This window comes from Protomyctophum bolini (genome assembly GCF_963924005.1).
Source record: "Protomyctophum bolini genome assembly, chromosome: 22".
Taxonomy (NCBI): domain Eukaryota; kingdom Metazoa; phylum Chordata; class Actinopteri; order Myctophiformes; family Myctophidae; genus Protomyctophum; species Protomyctophum bolini.
Genome location: NC_137883.1, coordinates 15,967,521 through 15,983,114, shown reverse-complemented (window position 1 = coordinate 15,983,114; position 15,594 = coordinate 15,967,521). Strand labels below are relative to the sequence as shown.

Below are 15,594 nucleotides of genomic sequence, written 5' to 3'. Positions count from 1 at the left end.
TACAATAAATTACCATTGAATCTTATACTTTCTGGGTACAAATCAATTAATTTTGTCTTGGACAATATAGAGTATACACACATAGGTGGGTGGGGGGTGAGGGGGGGGGGGAATACACAAATAAGTGTATGCATTACAGAGGAGCTCTTGGCTTTATGTTCTCAAGTCAGACTTGCATCTTGTCACAGTTTTTTGTGTCATTTCAAATAAAAAGCATGACACAGATAATTCTATATAATATATAATATGTGTTATATATGAAACATATAGTATATATTATATCTGCCTATCCATTTTGGTATATATTGAATCTATCTATTGATCTAGTTATATAGCTCTATCAATAGATAATGTATATAGCCTACAGAAAATGTAATGTAAACAATTTCAATGTACAAATTATGCTTTACATTTTTTAAATACATCGTATATACCATGAGCATTCCTTGGTTTTGCAGTTTTTTGTAACATCATCGGTATAATCTTTGTAAATATTGGATTATTTTTTGCCCTCTCATTTTGCTATTCATTTCCATTTACAATATGCTTGTTTTGAACATGATTTTACAGTATTCAGCTGCATTATACATGTCACAGTCTTGAGTCTTACCTTAAACCTAAAGCACAGTGAATAATGCGCAGGTGTTAAGCTATGTTCATGTCGATGGATGGGGAGTGCAGTTTGTTTTATTTTACGCATTCACCAGCAATGTCATTGAACAAATCTTCCTTGTTAGGTGGCCCATATCTGTAAAATGACATGGTTTTGTGTGCATCTGCAAAGATTTTCACATGTTGTGGGTGATGATGATGAAGCTGCTGTTTGTAGAAGAGGAAAATAGATGGACTTTATTTTGTCTTAAGGGGAATTGACAGGGTATTTGATACTGCTTACTGTGCACTGATTTAAAGATGTTGACGTTTCCAATATTCCCATATTGTCCATACAGTACAGTATGTCCATTTTGTATGTGGTGACGTCAGTGTTGCCATTTGATTTCAATGTCGTATGACGGAGCATAATACGGATCAGTAATAAGTATGTAAAGTCTGATTGCCCTCCAGATGTTGTAGGGATGTATTCTTCTCTATGACCAGCTGTGATCTGGGAAGTGATGACTTCTACTTTTACTAACCGCGAAAGATTGAGCGACGTGTTGTTTAGTACCTACAGTATAAGACGGATACATACTGATGTATTTCACCTCGGTGGAAACCCTAAAAGACTGTAGCCATATCTTTACATAGAGGTTAATAGATCAGCAATGTTCATTGCTGTTACAAAGATCATGTTAAGTTTGAATCAGAACCCACAAGTTCTCAGAATCTAAGTGCTCAGAAATGACCCAGGCCAGTGTGAGTCAAAAATGTATGAAAATAATAATAATTATCATTCTCCATTGGACAAATCTGACTTGCACAATTTGCACCGTAAAAATGTCTGTCATTGTTATTCTTTGGTTACAGCATTGACCAGTTTTGTACAATAGTCACATCTGCTGTTTATAAACCGCTTTCCACTCTGTACAGTTCTATTTGTCTATATGAAAAGTAGGCTATGTTCAATAGTATATTCTGTTTTAAACAGGTATGTCAAAGCTGTGTGACATCTATTAAAGAAAATGTGTTATGGGCCACTGGCAAATGCATACATATATGTAAATACAAATGTATTTGTGCTAAACTGTATAATTTATTTGTGCTCGTTCATAATAATTGTGAGAATACAATCCTTTTTTTTTTTTTTTCCTTAACGTTTTGATCTGCAGAGGACTTTCTTTGAAATTTGTTTTCTCTACTTAAAAAGAAAAATCTAATTTCCATTCTCCTCTCCACTGTGATGGGGAAGTTTCATAGAGGTTGTGTAAGATTAAATCTGTTTAGGACAGTGTACTGGTTCTCAAACGTTTAATTTCAAGGCCCCCCCCTCTCCCACCCCCATGAGAGCATACAAATGGAAACGTTTACACACTCTTAAGAGTTGCAGATCTGTCAGGGTCCATATAAAACCTCCTTATGGTCCTTGGACCCCACTGTTGAGACTGCATTGAATTCATGTGAGGATATCTGCTATCTTGCAGGTGTGCCAGCAGACGTGGCTGGTGGCGTTGAGGTTAACCACTTTACATGGGTGAAAACTGTCAAAGATTTCTAGAAATCTTAAAAAATAGTGGAAATATTTTTTAAACAGGGTTCATGTGACCATTCGAGCATCCCTATTCTGGGGGGGGGGGGGGGGTCTATTTTTAGCACAGACATTTTTTGTAGAAGGGAAATGAGAGCACAAAGTATAGAGGCAACTCATGTCCAGTTTACTAAGTATACTTATTTAATGGTCACGTTCCAATCAATACCGATCACCTCTGACAGACTGTAGCCTATTTTCCTCCTTCTGGTGAATAACTGTGATTTCACATCATGAATAGTACATTATTTTGAATGTAATGAAGAAGGGATGGGACTGTTTTCGAATGTAATTTTTCTTTTTTTGGCTGGGGGGCGGGGGATTATTTTGTAAATATATGGTAATCATGGATAACATCCCTGTGCAGATTACAAGTCCGTGCAAACACAAAGAGTGTGTGTAGTTTGTGTGAGAGAGCAAATGTGTCTGCGATGGTGTGTATTGTCTGCACACATATCTGTATATAAACGTGTGTGTGTGTGTGTGTGTGTGTGTGTGTGTGTGTGTGTGTATGCGCTCTCTCCTCCCTGGCAGATGTAATCCTTCTGCTTTAATATCAGTCAGTTCTATCAACCAATTCTATGCTTTGTGCATCATGTGAGTAGCTTATCCGAAGTTAATGGAAATGTTCCTTGTAATACTGTGCATTTAATAAAGGTGGTATGTCTTACAATAATGCCTGCGTATACAGTATGTTTGAATTCAAAATATCCATTTACATCATTCGAAATGTCAATTTCTGTATAATGTATCTATCCATAAAAGTATCCCAAAGACAATTTGTTCACAACAAATTTACGAGCAACAAGGAAAGCTCACCATACTTTCTTGTACATGGTCTATTTTTGTTGCACGACACCCATACTCAACTAAGTATGACTCATGCCTTACATACACACAGGTCAGACCTTCAAGATCAAATTAAATTGCTATGTAGAGTATGGTAGCCTACCTCTGTGTATTGCAAGATTTGTGGTTTGAAGCTCCATCATAAATGTTGTCCATTTGTAGGATATACATACAGTAGGTCAGCCTGTTTGTACACAAGGACACAAGGACGTGTGATTATGACAGAAGTCAGCACTGGGCATAGTGATGAGTTAATTTACTCAATAAGTTTAAGTGTTTTCAAGCCCCATTAACCTACATAAACACTAATTTTTGGACCATCCAATTTGCCATGCCTAAACCAAGACAAAAGATAAATAAAAGTATGTAGACTTGAGCACTCAAAAGTAAACACAGTGCAAGATTTGATGGTCTGTTGGTTTCATCAAAAGCTGTGCGGTTTTTATTGTAGTATTCTAAATTTACATAAAAAAAACAAAGTCTGCCCATTATGAAAGTTAACGTTAATTCAATATACATCTCATTGTATTTTACATAAGAGGGTAAGAGTATAGGCATGGAGGTGGCATGATTCATAATCAAGGCTCGATAGAATTAAAAAATATAAATGAATAAATAGAAAGTGCTATCGAAACCAGTCTTTTCTTTAAAAAGAAATAAGGGAAAGAAAAATCTGCAATGTGAAGTCTCAAGCTCCCCTTCGTCTACACGCAAATTATAACAAGTTGTCTAAAGAAATATGCTGGAAACTGAGGCTTGATTCACATACCAGTGAAAAATATCAGATCTATGAGATCACAGTGCGACTCTTCAGATCCGATATTTTTGGTGTGACCACCAACGTAGGCCTATAAATCAGCCATAAGCTGAACATGGGTGACAGAAGGGTAACATGGAGAAATGAAGATACTAGATCTTCTGTACTTGTGCAAACAAATTTGAAACTATATTGGGTGTTTCTGCATTTCATCAACATCCAGGAACAACTAACAGGCCAGCTCTTGTTTTCACTGCTGCCGTTGGCAGCGATGTCACAGATATGGAACCGAGAGACATACACACATTGCAGCGTTTTGTTACACTACCGCACAATCCAATAGCTCCTCTCTGACGACTGGAAAGAGACACACACGCAAACAAAGGAATAGACTAAAAAATCTCAGATTTCATAATACTCAATTTACCAGACTTAATTATTACCGTATGTCTCAAATTAATAATAAAAAGGAAAAAGAAAGTTGAAGAAAGCTTTGGGATATTTTTCAAAAGTGTCATGCACGCTGCAAATAACCGCATGCAGTAGTTATGGTAAACCATCCAAGCACTTTTTATTTATTAATAGTCATAAATACACACAGCAGCTTCTTCAGAGGAGACTAGCGCCCTCTTCAGGTTTGAATGTGGAGTATTTATAAGGAGAGCCTTTTGCATTTCACAGGAAGCAACAGTCTGCCACAGTTACCTGTAATGCTTACCTGATAAAGCAAAAAAAAAAAAAAAAAATCAAACAAAAAAGGTTATGTGGAATTGATTATCATCTTCATATATATTTATATCTCTTTGCTTGCTCTCTCTCTCTCTCTCCTGGTTGCCACTGCACACTTAAGGCCAATGGACACCAGATGGATTATGACACAGAACGGCTCCGGTACAAAAGCTGAAGCACACGTCACATGTCATACAAGTGCATTAGATGCAAGCGGATCCAGCAGAAATACGCTGTTCTATTTTTGCTGGATCCACATGCATCTAATGCACTCGTATGGGATGCGGCTTCCATGTCGTAATCCATCTGGTATGCACCCCCCCCCCCCCCCCCATTACTTGCACTTTATCCCCCCCGTTGCTCTCCATTTCATTTGTTCACTTTTGTTCACAATAAAAACTAAACAAAACAAAAAGATGATAGACCTGAAATTACAATCACCAAAAAAGACCTCTGAGAAAAAGGAGAAATAAAACAAAAACAAAACAAAACAAAAAGGCTGCTTCTTTTCTTTTGCCCGTCATTGGCAGTTGCAGCAGAGAGGACACAGTCTGGTTGAAGCTCGGACGACATCAAAGAGGAGGCGTCGGAGGCTCCTTCCCCGTGGAGCTGCGCTCCCGCAGCTGGAGGTTCTCCAGCGCCACGTCCAAAGGCATGATATCCACGCAGCCCATCGCGCCGAAATCGGCAAAGTCCCGCCGCTCGTCCTCGTCCGACGACGAGCTCTCCTCGTGCATCAGCGTGGACAGCAGCAGCTCCTGTACGAACAGGCTCCGGTCGGCGCGCTCCCCTTCCAGTAGCTGCCGCTCCGCCTCCGACAGCTTGGGCTCGTTCAACCTGGAGAGAGCAGCAAGGCCATTTGAGTTCCAGACGGTTATCGAGCAACGAGCACAATTATGAGACAATATAAAACAGCGGTTCCCAAACTTTTTCATGTCAAGGACCCCCATGAGAGAAGGCTCTAGCAGTGATTCTCAACCCGTTTAATTACAAGGACCCCCAGTTTGACATTAGCATTAGTCTATGGACCCCCATTTAATGTCATTTCTATCTCTCGGACCCCCAATTTATATTGTAAAATCAATGTTAATTGATACAGACCCATAAGGGTCCATTTGGTTCCCAACTATCATTTAGCTGGGGATCCCCTGTAACTCCCTCAATGACCCCTGGGGGTCCCCGGACCCCTCTTTGGGAACCACTGATATAAAAGGCAAGAAAACAAAACAGTGAAAAGAAAAGGTGCAAGGTAGAGGCAGGAAGACGGGAGGAAAGATGTTCACATATTTTAGAATTTATAGGATTTAATATATTTAACCTAACATTATGTTGTACTTCTGTACACCAGACTTGAGAGCAATTAACTGCTGGTTCGCAAATTTAACCTCAAGAAAGATGCATAACTTCCTGCATAAAAAGAAAATCAAACAAGTTTCACCCATATCTTTAACTAAATTATTATTAATTTTCTTTGTGTATTTCCAAGACTGTGGAGGTTGTTGAGGCAATTTTACAATTTAGGCATTTAGCAGACACAGAGGCAAGGCAAGTAAGAACCTCAAAGTGCTTTACACTAAACATTAAGTGTTGGGGAAAGTGTTTGGGCCATTCTCTCATGGTTGTACAGGACCAGGACCACATCAGAGTCCAAACGTGGGGTGGCTGAACAGGACCCGTGGACCATGGAGGTACTGGCTGCAAGGTGCCGGTACTGAAACCGTGTCCGGGTCCGTTTCCAAATTCTCCAATAATGGCCTCTATACATTGGTCTCAGATTTGAAGCCAAATGTGCCAATTCTTTTACTTTCTCAGTTGTGTCCCTTCTCCGGATACAGTGCTCACTGAGCGAGAAATAACATCCCATGCATTTATTTGTGCTACTTTATATCCAATACTGACAGCTCACTTGACTTCCTGTCCCAGAGATTAAAATGCTATCAAATGGGCGTTCATTCATTCAAAAGGCTGAGAACCACTGGTCTACACTGACCGTGCTAAGAGGAACTGGGAGCTGTGGGGAGAAGATGAGGGGTTGCTTTCAACCGCAGAGGCCGCGTTGGTCGCTGCCGCGTTGGGCGGGGGGATGGCGGTGCCGATGTTTCCTGGGTTGTTGCCACGGCGCGTGGCGTGGCGGCCCGTTTCCAGCTGCTGCCGCGCCGCCTGGGCCTGCTGGCGCTCCAGCTGCAGCTGCATCTGGAGCTGCTGTAATTGCGACGCCGAAGGCCCAGATGAGTTGATCTGCCCGCCCGCCGCACGGCGCACGCCTGACAGCTGAGACAAGAGCTCTGCGGTGGAGGAGACACGGGGAGAACATGGTCATTGCTTCACAATGTATTCACTGTTCAACAAGCATATTTCACAACACTTTAAGACCCATTAAGACCTGAGGTCCATTCTACAAATGCCCTAATCAGTAATAGTTCTCACACTTTGTTTGTTTTTTTACTTTTAACCTATGGAAAAACAAAAAGATATGTTGATACAAGATGTCTGCCCGACAGTGTTGATATAAATCCACATTTTGAGCGGAGCCTAGCATCACATACTGTACATCTGTTCCTCACCTGCAATGGGGTCCATGGCTTCTCTGTTACTAGGGGTGTATGTGGAGCTCTGTGACGAGGACAGTCCCCCTGTAGAGCCACTAGTAAAGTGCATATTGGTCCTACGTGCTCTGGGACCACCCAAACCTCTGCCAGGGTGGAACATTCTACGTACATGTCGGACACTGCTCGACTCATCGTGAAACAGAGTTAAGGCTCACCGCGATACTGTGGCATCAGTGACATGACGCAAGAAAGAAGAAACAAATGTAATATGTACAGTAAATGGTAAATAAATACATGGTAAATGGTGCATTTTTATATACAATGCCTTTTTCCAAGGCGCTTTACAGAGATTGTGCATTACATTCGCCCGTTCACGCTCATAACACCGATGGCAGAGGAAACCATGCAAGGCTCCAACCTGCACATCGGGAGCAATTAGGAGTTCAGTGTCTTGCTCAAGGATCAAATTGGGAACCTTTGGGTTCCCAAGCGGCCGCTCTACCTCCTAAGGCCTGAGCCACTGAATAAAGCTGGTCAATTGGTTTTTTTTTAGCGAGTTTGTTTGATTGATTTGATTGCGAGTTTATGATTTGTTTGTTCTTATTGACCTACCGAAAGCTATTAAAAACAATTAGTTCAACTTCGTTTGGAGTATGCTCCTCAACAACAGCCTAGTGCAATTATATAGACCATACACACACGAGTTGCGCGCGCACACACACACACACACACACACACACACACACACACACACACACACACACACAGAAGGATATTAAATCTCTAGGTGCTCTGTGTTCAAGTGTGAGATGAGCTGTAAAGTCATCCGTCACATGGTTGGGGTCTCCTCCTGGCAATGCAGCACATATTGGACAGATCTGGAGAGAGTGAGGGGCAAACCTGCATTATCCATCACAATACTTTACACACATTGTTAATGCCAACAAGAAAACTGAAAATCCAAGTGTGGTTCAAGGCATCAGGCCAAAACAAATATAAAACAAACTTGGTCTTTCCTTCTTCAGCGATCCTAGACCAGTTTGCGGCATGCGTAATGCCGTTCACTTCTTGTATACAGGCTGACTAAAAAGCGGAATAACTCTAAATCTACGGAGCTCTCCATGGTTTTGACAAAACGCCAATGTCCGGTCTTCAGATTATCCGGTGATCCCGATTGGAATATTGGCGTTTTCTAGAACAAGGACGGCCTCATTTTAGCTCGCTAGAATTGATGCTAATATTTTTGCATCTAAAATGGACGCCCAAACCGGACATGCATCACACTAAAACCAAGTAGATCCGGGTCGGCAGTTGAGCGCTGGCACTTGCGTCCACCAGGTGATAGTGGAACGGTTAACTACTTAAAGTCTTATATATGTAATTGTATGACAGATAGCGAAAATAACCAATCTACAAGCTCACAATGTGTCGCATCATGTGTTGTGAGCTGCTACATTTTTGTAATGTTTGAGGCCAGATTGAAAGTCTTTATTAATGTACAAACAGCAGCAGTCAGGAGGTTTTCTGGCTCATATGGTGTCAAGAGATCAGAAATACAACTCGGGGGCAAGCCGTGCAAACACTTAAAAGACTAATCAATAAAGTAAATTGTAAAATGAACAGGCAGACAATGAAGAGATGCTAAAACAGGGAAAATCTAGACCTGTCTTTTAGCTAAACGCCTTGCTGCAGTCTTCTGAACAGTGAACACGCTGGAGCTGGTCCAGCTCTGACTGGCTCCAACAGAGCCAACTGAACAAGCTGTTCTCCTGGTCAACATGCTTTTTTGGACTTTTTAATCAATTCACCATTTTCCAATTTCCGACATGGATGCAGCATAATATTTTTAATTTAATGAATAAGGAAATTGTAAGTGTTTAAAGGTGCAGCAATATTTCAATTTAAAGGATAAAAAGGCACTTCATGATGAATAAGAAGGTGGCCAGGCCTCATTTAGAGAGAGCGTTCATTATATACTCACCACCTCCGTGGAAGTTTCTGCATGTTCTGAAGTGACATGCTCCTGTAGGGATGTTTCTGTGTAGCCCATCTTGCCACAATAGGGACAAGTAAATGACTGCGGTTGCTCTACTGAGAAAGTGTCGCCGCCATAATACAAGTCTAGGAAAGGAATACAAATAAGTATGTTGTTAGATCAAAACCAGCTCAGTGGCCTTGTGGTTAGAGTGTACACCATAAGACTGGGAGGTCAGGGTTCAAATTCAAAACCCAGCTGAGTCGACTCATACCAAAGACTATAAAAAGTGGTACCCAATGCCTCCTTGCTTGGCACTCGGCACCAAGGGAAGGAGTGGGGGTAAGTGCCTGTGCCGCCATTCTAGTGTCATGTCCAAGGGGTGTACTTGTACATCAAGCTACCTCATGCTAAGGAAACAGGAGATAGACTCCTGAGCCACATGGCTCTAGAAACGCTGGTTCTTAATGTCATTAGTTTCAAGCAGCATCAGGACTCGACAACATTTAATAAAACTCAAGTCTGTTTTTACCTTTAGTCTAACTACACCTGGCGACGTCCGCCACAGCAGAGCATGTCTATCTGTTATAATAATTAACTGAAGCTGCTATATTGACCACGGAAGCCACGAGTACCAACATGGTTATTTTATTTATTTTTACGCAGTCAGTCTCTCTTAATTATTTACCTACTACTTTCTCTGCGTGGTCCTTCAGCAGGTGAAAACAACATAGAACTGATACAATGATAAATACCTCATTGTACCAGAGGCAGCGTGACACAACAGTGCAACCTTGTGGGATTTCCTTTTATTCTATATCTATAATCATGTGGTGAAAATAAAAAGTTAATTAATTCATTACCAGTCAAAATACCCTACTACGCTACAAACCCCTGCATAACCAACTGCATTATCATGTGGCAAAATGAGTGCATATCGAGCAAATGCAAAACCCAAAATAGCGGCACATAAAAGCGACACACAAAAGAAAAAGGGACAACCACCTTCATTCAATTTATACCAGGAGCTGTCAGGTTGCCAGGTTTAAAGACATTGTTAATTGGGTAAGGCTTTTTATACATATTTAACCAATGCAGTCACAGGGGTGCTCACGCTTTTCCGACACACAGGTCCGAAGCACAGGTACACGCGATGCGAAAATGCGATGGTCCGACATGCGCTGCTCCCGTGCTTGCGGTTATGGTTAGGTTAGGGATTGAGGTTTCGGATCAATAATATGTCGGAACTAAAGCCTGTACCCGAATCACAAGCTCATGTTAGCTTGTGACTAAATAATAACTACATTACCATTGGAACATGTTCTTTTTGTATGAGTAAAGTAAACCCACAGCAGCAATATATACATTGTTCAAGTACCGTAAGTCAAATGTAATGAGCTAGACATCTCCGTTTGTCTTAACCGGTGCAGGAAAATTGGAATGGAGACAGAGCGTATCTTGTAGCCCCAGAGGAAGGGGGCCTAACACGTTTAATAATGAAAACGATGACAGCAATTGATCTCAGGATTAATTAGATGAATCACAAGGGATGATTCTCATCACAAAATAGACATTTTAGCTAGAATTGGTTCCCAATACTGGTTCTCAATAACCCTGGTACTACTACTACTGTTAACTGCATTTACTTGGTGTCCTTATACACCAAGTGTAAAGTGCCTTGGATAAAGGAGCTATATAAATGCACCATTTATTAGCCGTCTAATCAGGGACTGGTTAGACTTGAAATGACAGGTGAATGTAAGAAAGGGTGCTGTAAGTGATGTCTTTGGTTAAAACAAGTGTTGATAGCTCTATATCCTGAAAGTAATCATTGCTACAGAGTGTTTGTTCAGTAACAGAGATCCCACCATCTCTCCAGCTCTTTAGAAAACTCAAAATACATTTTAAGGTCAGGATACCAGTTTAGTCAATTCAGGAGAGCGGCCTAATACAGGATACAGGTGAATTTGAAAGTAAAAAGGAATGAATGGGGTTTCTCTCCTGATTGGATTACATTTGTGTCCCATTTATGTCTTTGTGTTTACTGAAGTGCTGGATACTAAACATATGAATTTCACATTATACACGTGTTGGTCAGACATTTGTGTGCCCCGCAAAGCCAGTAGCTCAGTAGCTCCAAGTTCTTCTTACCATAGTCTACCCGGGTTAATATACACTGCATGGCGTGTTCTGTCGTGTGCCGTGTCGTTGTGGCTCCACTCTCGTAGCACGACGCACACAGGTCGTAGTCGTAGCAAATTAAACACTTGAACCGTCTCCCTCTGAAGTTCCCTTTTAAACAAGCATCGCAGCTCACACCTGCCCAAAAAGAAAGGACATTGTCATTATTATGATCTTTGTAGTCATGAGACCCATAGGTTGAGAATGTGAATTATGAAGAGATTATTTTTCGATTCAATCAACGTGAAAATCAATACTAGTTTGACCACTTTAGCCCTATTCAGAGCCATCTAATAGAAGAGTTGCGATAGTGAGGGGGTAGAAAACAGCCTGGTCACGTGGTTCATGTACATGGAGCCCATAGACTCCAATGCATTTCGTAAACTTCCGGTTGTCCCTATGTGGAGCCTTCAATTAGGGACAAACCAATAGAAGTCTATGTAGAAGAGCCGCCATTGGACCGGCCCCATGAAGTGAACAGAGTTTGCGTAACTCTGTCTATACTCTATGGCTCTGACCCTATTGTCGTACAATGATGCTGCGCAACAATACATAAAATGGCCGATCTACAATCTCACAATGCGTAGATCAGCCATTATTTTTTATAATCGCCTAAATTGATTATTTCAATAAACTGTTGCACCCCTTGTCTCAACCTAATGAACCTATAGGACTGTTTTTGACCAGTACTAACCTCCTGACCAAAATAGGGACGCCAGGTTTTAAGTAGTTAAATCTTAAAACTCTGCCCCAGGAAAACGAGGATCTGTTTAAGCTCAATTGTTAGGTAGATTTGAAAATAGTCGATCTACAAGCTCACAACACGTTGTGATGTGTTATTAGATGTGCTATTTTCAGACAATGAAAGAAACTTGACAAATATTCTGTGCTTGGCACAAAATATTTTCAAATGGCGGTCCACAGCCAAATTTCAATTTGGGGGTCCTGTGGTAAGCCATAGACTGAGCACTTTCATTTTTTATTTTTTTTAACATATATTTATTGATTTTCTTTACAGTACAAAGAAATATTTTCAAAACAATTGACATATATTCCCCCCCCCCCCCCCCCACATCCCCATGGCGAGCACTTTCAATTTGATGAAAGAATATATGATGCAGTTTGTTGCCATGTTGTTTCACTACGGAAAATAGTTTAAACACTTGAACCACAGCATCTCCCTTCTGGGGGTAACGTTCACCCAAAAATATCAGATCTAGAAGCTAACGTTGTGTTGTTGTAGCGACTGCAAGCTATTTTTGAGATTTGAGATTTGGTGTAGAGGGAAGAGTGCACCAAGTACAGTGCAATTAAACTCATGTTTAGTTTCTTAGACTTGCTGATCTGTATTTTACTGTCAAGAATCTAGCATTTAGTTTTGTATTGCACTTGCACAAAAGTTTAATGAAAGCAGGCAGAATATCTGGTGTTTTTGGTAACTTGACCGACAGCCTGAACTTTATTCCTGAATCCTGACAAATAAAAGGCAACTGAACAGTCAGGAATAGTGCTCATCATGAAGTACCCAACTCTGTGGAATATGCCATGTACAGTACAGAGAATGGACACATGAACATATATTTCTGGACCTTACTAATGGAACAAGAGTAAAATAAGGCCTACACCAAGGGGCACTATCAAGTTTTAGGTTGCATCTTGACATGGCCAGCTGCTGCTCCGAATACTTTTTAATGTGCAAACTACAGTAGTTTGCAACTTTGCACATTACCATATATTCGTAGCAGCAGCTGCCTGTCTGCATACTTCCTTTATTCGTAAATGTTCATTTTTTTGTCCAGCTCCAGCGACTTTGGTCCTGAGGGAAGGTTATGTGTGGCAACACGAATCCAGAAAATACAACTAGTCTGGTGGTTCATAAATACCTTGAATTCAGATGCAACTGCTTCATGAGTTAAATTAGCTAGTAGTAGTACATACTACATATTATACACATGTAAATGCCCAGTCTTTGAAATATATAATTAAGTATCAATACCCTGCCGTTTATTTTCTTTACATACATACGTATGAGTAAAGTGTACATTACTAACTTGTATAGTGTATACTATACACAAGGTAGACTAAGTCACCATGGCCCAGCGGAACATTAACTGACTTAGTTGGCATAATTAATGAAACTATACCAATAAGCTGAGCGTTGGACCCAGAGCAGAGAGTAATATAATTCATATTTGCTCTTGCCTTTGGTTTTGCTTATGGCAACTGACTGTCTCCTGGCCTGTAAAGGTAACTTGTGTTTGCATAAATGAGCACCATAGCAACTCCCAGGAGTGTAGGCAGTAAGTCGGAGAGAGACTAAAATGAACACAATACACAACTAAACTCCTCAGTGTTCATTTATCCATGACGTGTAACTCTGAGAGTGTACAAGGGTAAAGTTAAATTAACACACTCAGGATTTTACTGTGTAGCACCTCCTGACTTGATATTATAATAGGTTAACCAGGAATGTAGCCAGAATGTCTGGGTACCCACAGAGAAAGAGAGGCTGTTCTGTACTGGTTATACATACTAATTGGTTAGCAGTAGGTTACTTACTAGTGGAGTTACTACTGGTCAGCCTATTGGTTATGTTTATGACATCGATTTAGCAGAAGGTTATTTATTACTAGTAGCAGTAGGTTTCCAGTCGTACTTACTACTGTTTAGCAGTAAGTTAGTACTGGTCAGCACAGCAGTACGTTAGTAGCACTGGTCAGCAGTAGGTTAGTACTGGTCATCCAGTAGGTTAGTACTGGTCAGTCAGTAATTAGTACTGGTCAGTCAGTAGGTTAGTACTGGTCAGTCAGTAGGTTAGTAATGGTCAGCAGTAGGTTAGTACTGGTCAGGCTGTAGGTTAGTACTGGTCAGCAGTAGGTTAGTACTGGTCAGTCAGTAGGTTAGTAATGGTCAGCAGTAGGTTAGTACTGGTCAGCAGTAGGTTAGTACTGGTCAGTCAGTAGGTTAGTACTGGTCAGCAGGTAGGTTAGTTAGTGAATATTGACTGTGGCCTGGGGGACCTGGTATCGTTTTGATGACAGCGCATTATAGTAAATGAGCAGGGCTGTGTCGCCATTATAAACACTACACCATAAGCATATGGGATGATGACATCTCTCAGGATATTGTAGTACATACAGGCAAAGGAATGAGCACAAGGGGTCGGGCAAGTGTCGTACGACCCAAAAAAATGACGTATTTTCAACTGGGGTGGGAAAGTTTAACATGACGTCATTTGTATCGAGCATAAAGGATCATGTGACGCAGAAATACACGAGGCTTTTACGTGAAAAGACGTCTCCTGGCGACATTAAACGTTAGCAGGCTGCTGTAGTTAGCGAGTGATATGCCCCCCCACCACCGCCCCCCGGCTAACATGCTAAAACTGTTAGCTTGCATTGTCATTACGAGACAAGAGCTCAAGTTAAACGCGCAGGGGCTCCTGCTTGGCTCTTTAACATTCGCAGGAGGCACAATATAGATTAATTCAAGTGTCGTCTGCATTCAAAACGGGTCGAGTAATAAATTCTCGTTTTAAAATGCATGGTGACCCAGCCAGCCAGCAGCATGAGCCCCATTTACAAAAACATGGCAGTTAGCATGCTAGGTGTGTGTAGCATCATGCTAACCAGGGGCAGGACGCCTTGGACACTTGTATTTGTGTCACTCACCCTCATGTCGGGACATCCTACAGGACAATGACACAGACCCCCTCCTCGGGCTCCCCAACACGGATCAGGGGATTGACGTAGATGTTGATAAATAACACAGAAAGGCGTGTTGCTCTATCTTCTCTTCCTAGCAAGATGGATCCGCACAGGTTACAGTTTGTCTGCTGGGCAGTGCTGCTCCCCTCCCCGGCTGACTGTAGTGACAGTGTACGTACTGAGGAGTCAGTACACCAGGGGGCGTACTTTCCCCTAAAAGTGGTAGGTTCCTGACTGTTTGGAACAACCCAGTGGTCCTCAATCTCATCCTAGGCACAGGCAGGGCCCAAAGGAAAGGATAGGTACTATGTTTACCCAGGGTAACTGGACTAAGCTCAAGAACTTGTTTACAGCCAGGCCCTGCTCATATGGCCCATAATGTCAGTGCTACAGACGAATAACGGTCTACTAATTATCCATAATGTATAAATGATGGATTAGGAGTCAGGACAGATAGGCCTTTTGGGGGGGGGGGGGGTCAGAATAAATTATGGACTTGTTATTCGTCTCAACTTTACTGTTCTGGAGTAGGGGAGAAGGGCCCAAGCATTTTCATAGCATGTTTATTTTAATGTATTTATGAATGAATTTGTTTGTGTATGTATGTATGTATGTAGATTTATATACATAAATATATATGGTATCAATACAAATCTTAATCT

The 15,594-nt window shown here is 41.3% G+C and overlaps 1 protein-coding gene across 1 annotated transcript; it reads right to left on the bottom strand.

Moving 5' to 3' along the window:
* Positions 1-2,859: 2,859 nt before the first annotated feature.
* kcmf1 (potassium channel modulatory factor 1) lies at positions 2,860-15,081 on the bottom strand. The gene is made up of 7 exons (XM_080755429.1): positions 14,897-15,081; positions 11,196-11,363; positions 9,051-9,190; positions 7,846-7,947; positions 7,085-7,262; positions 6,511-6,805; positions 2,860-5,357 (listed from the first exon to the last, which is right to left on the bottom strand). The coding sequence occupies exons 1-7, from the start codon at positions 14,910-14,912 to the stop codon at positions 5,093-5,095; spliced, it is 1,164 nt and encodes a 387-aa protein (XP_080611555.1). The 5' UTR covers positions 14,913-15,081; the 3' UTR covers positions 2,860-5,092.
* Between the last annotated feature and the right edge of the window lie 513 nt (positions 15,082-15,594).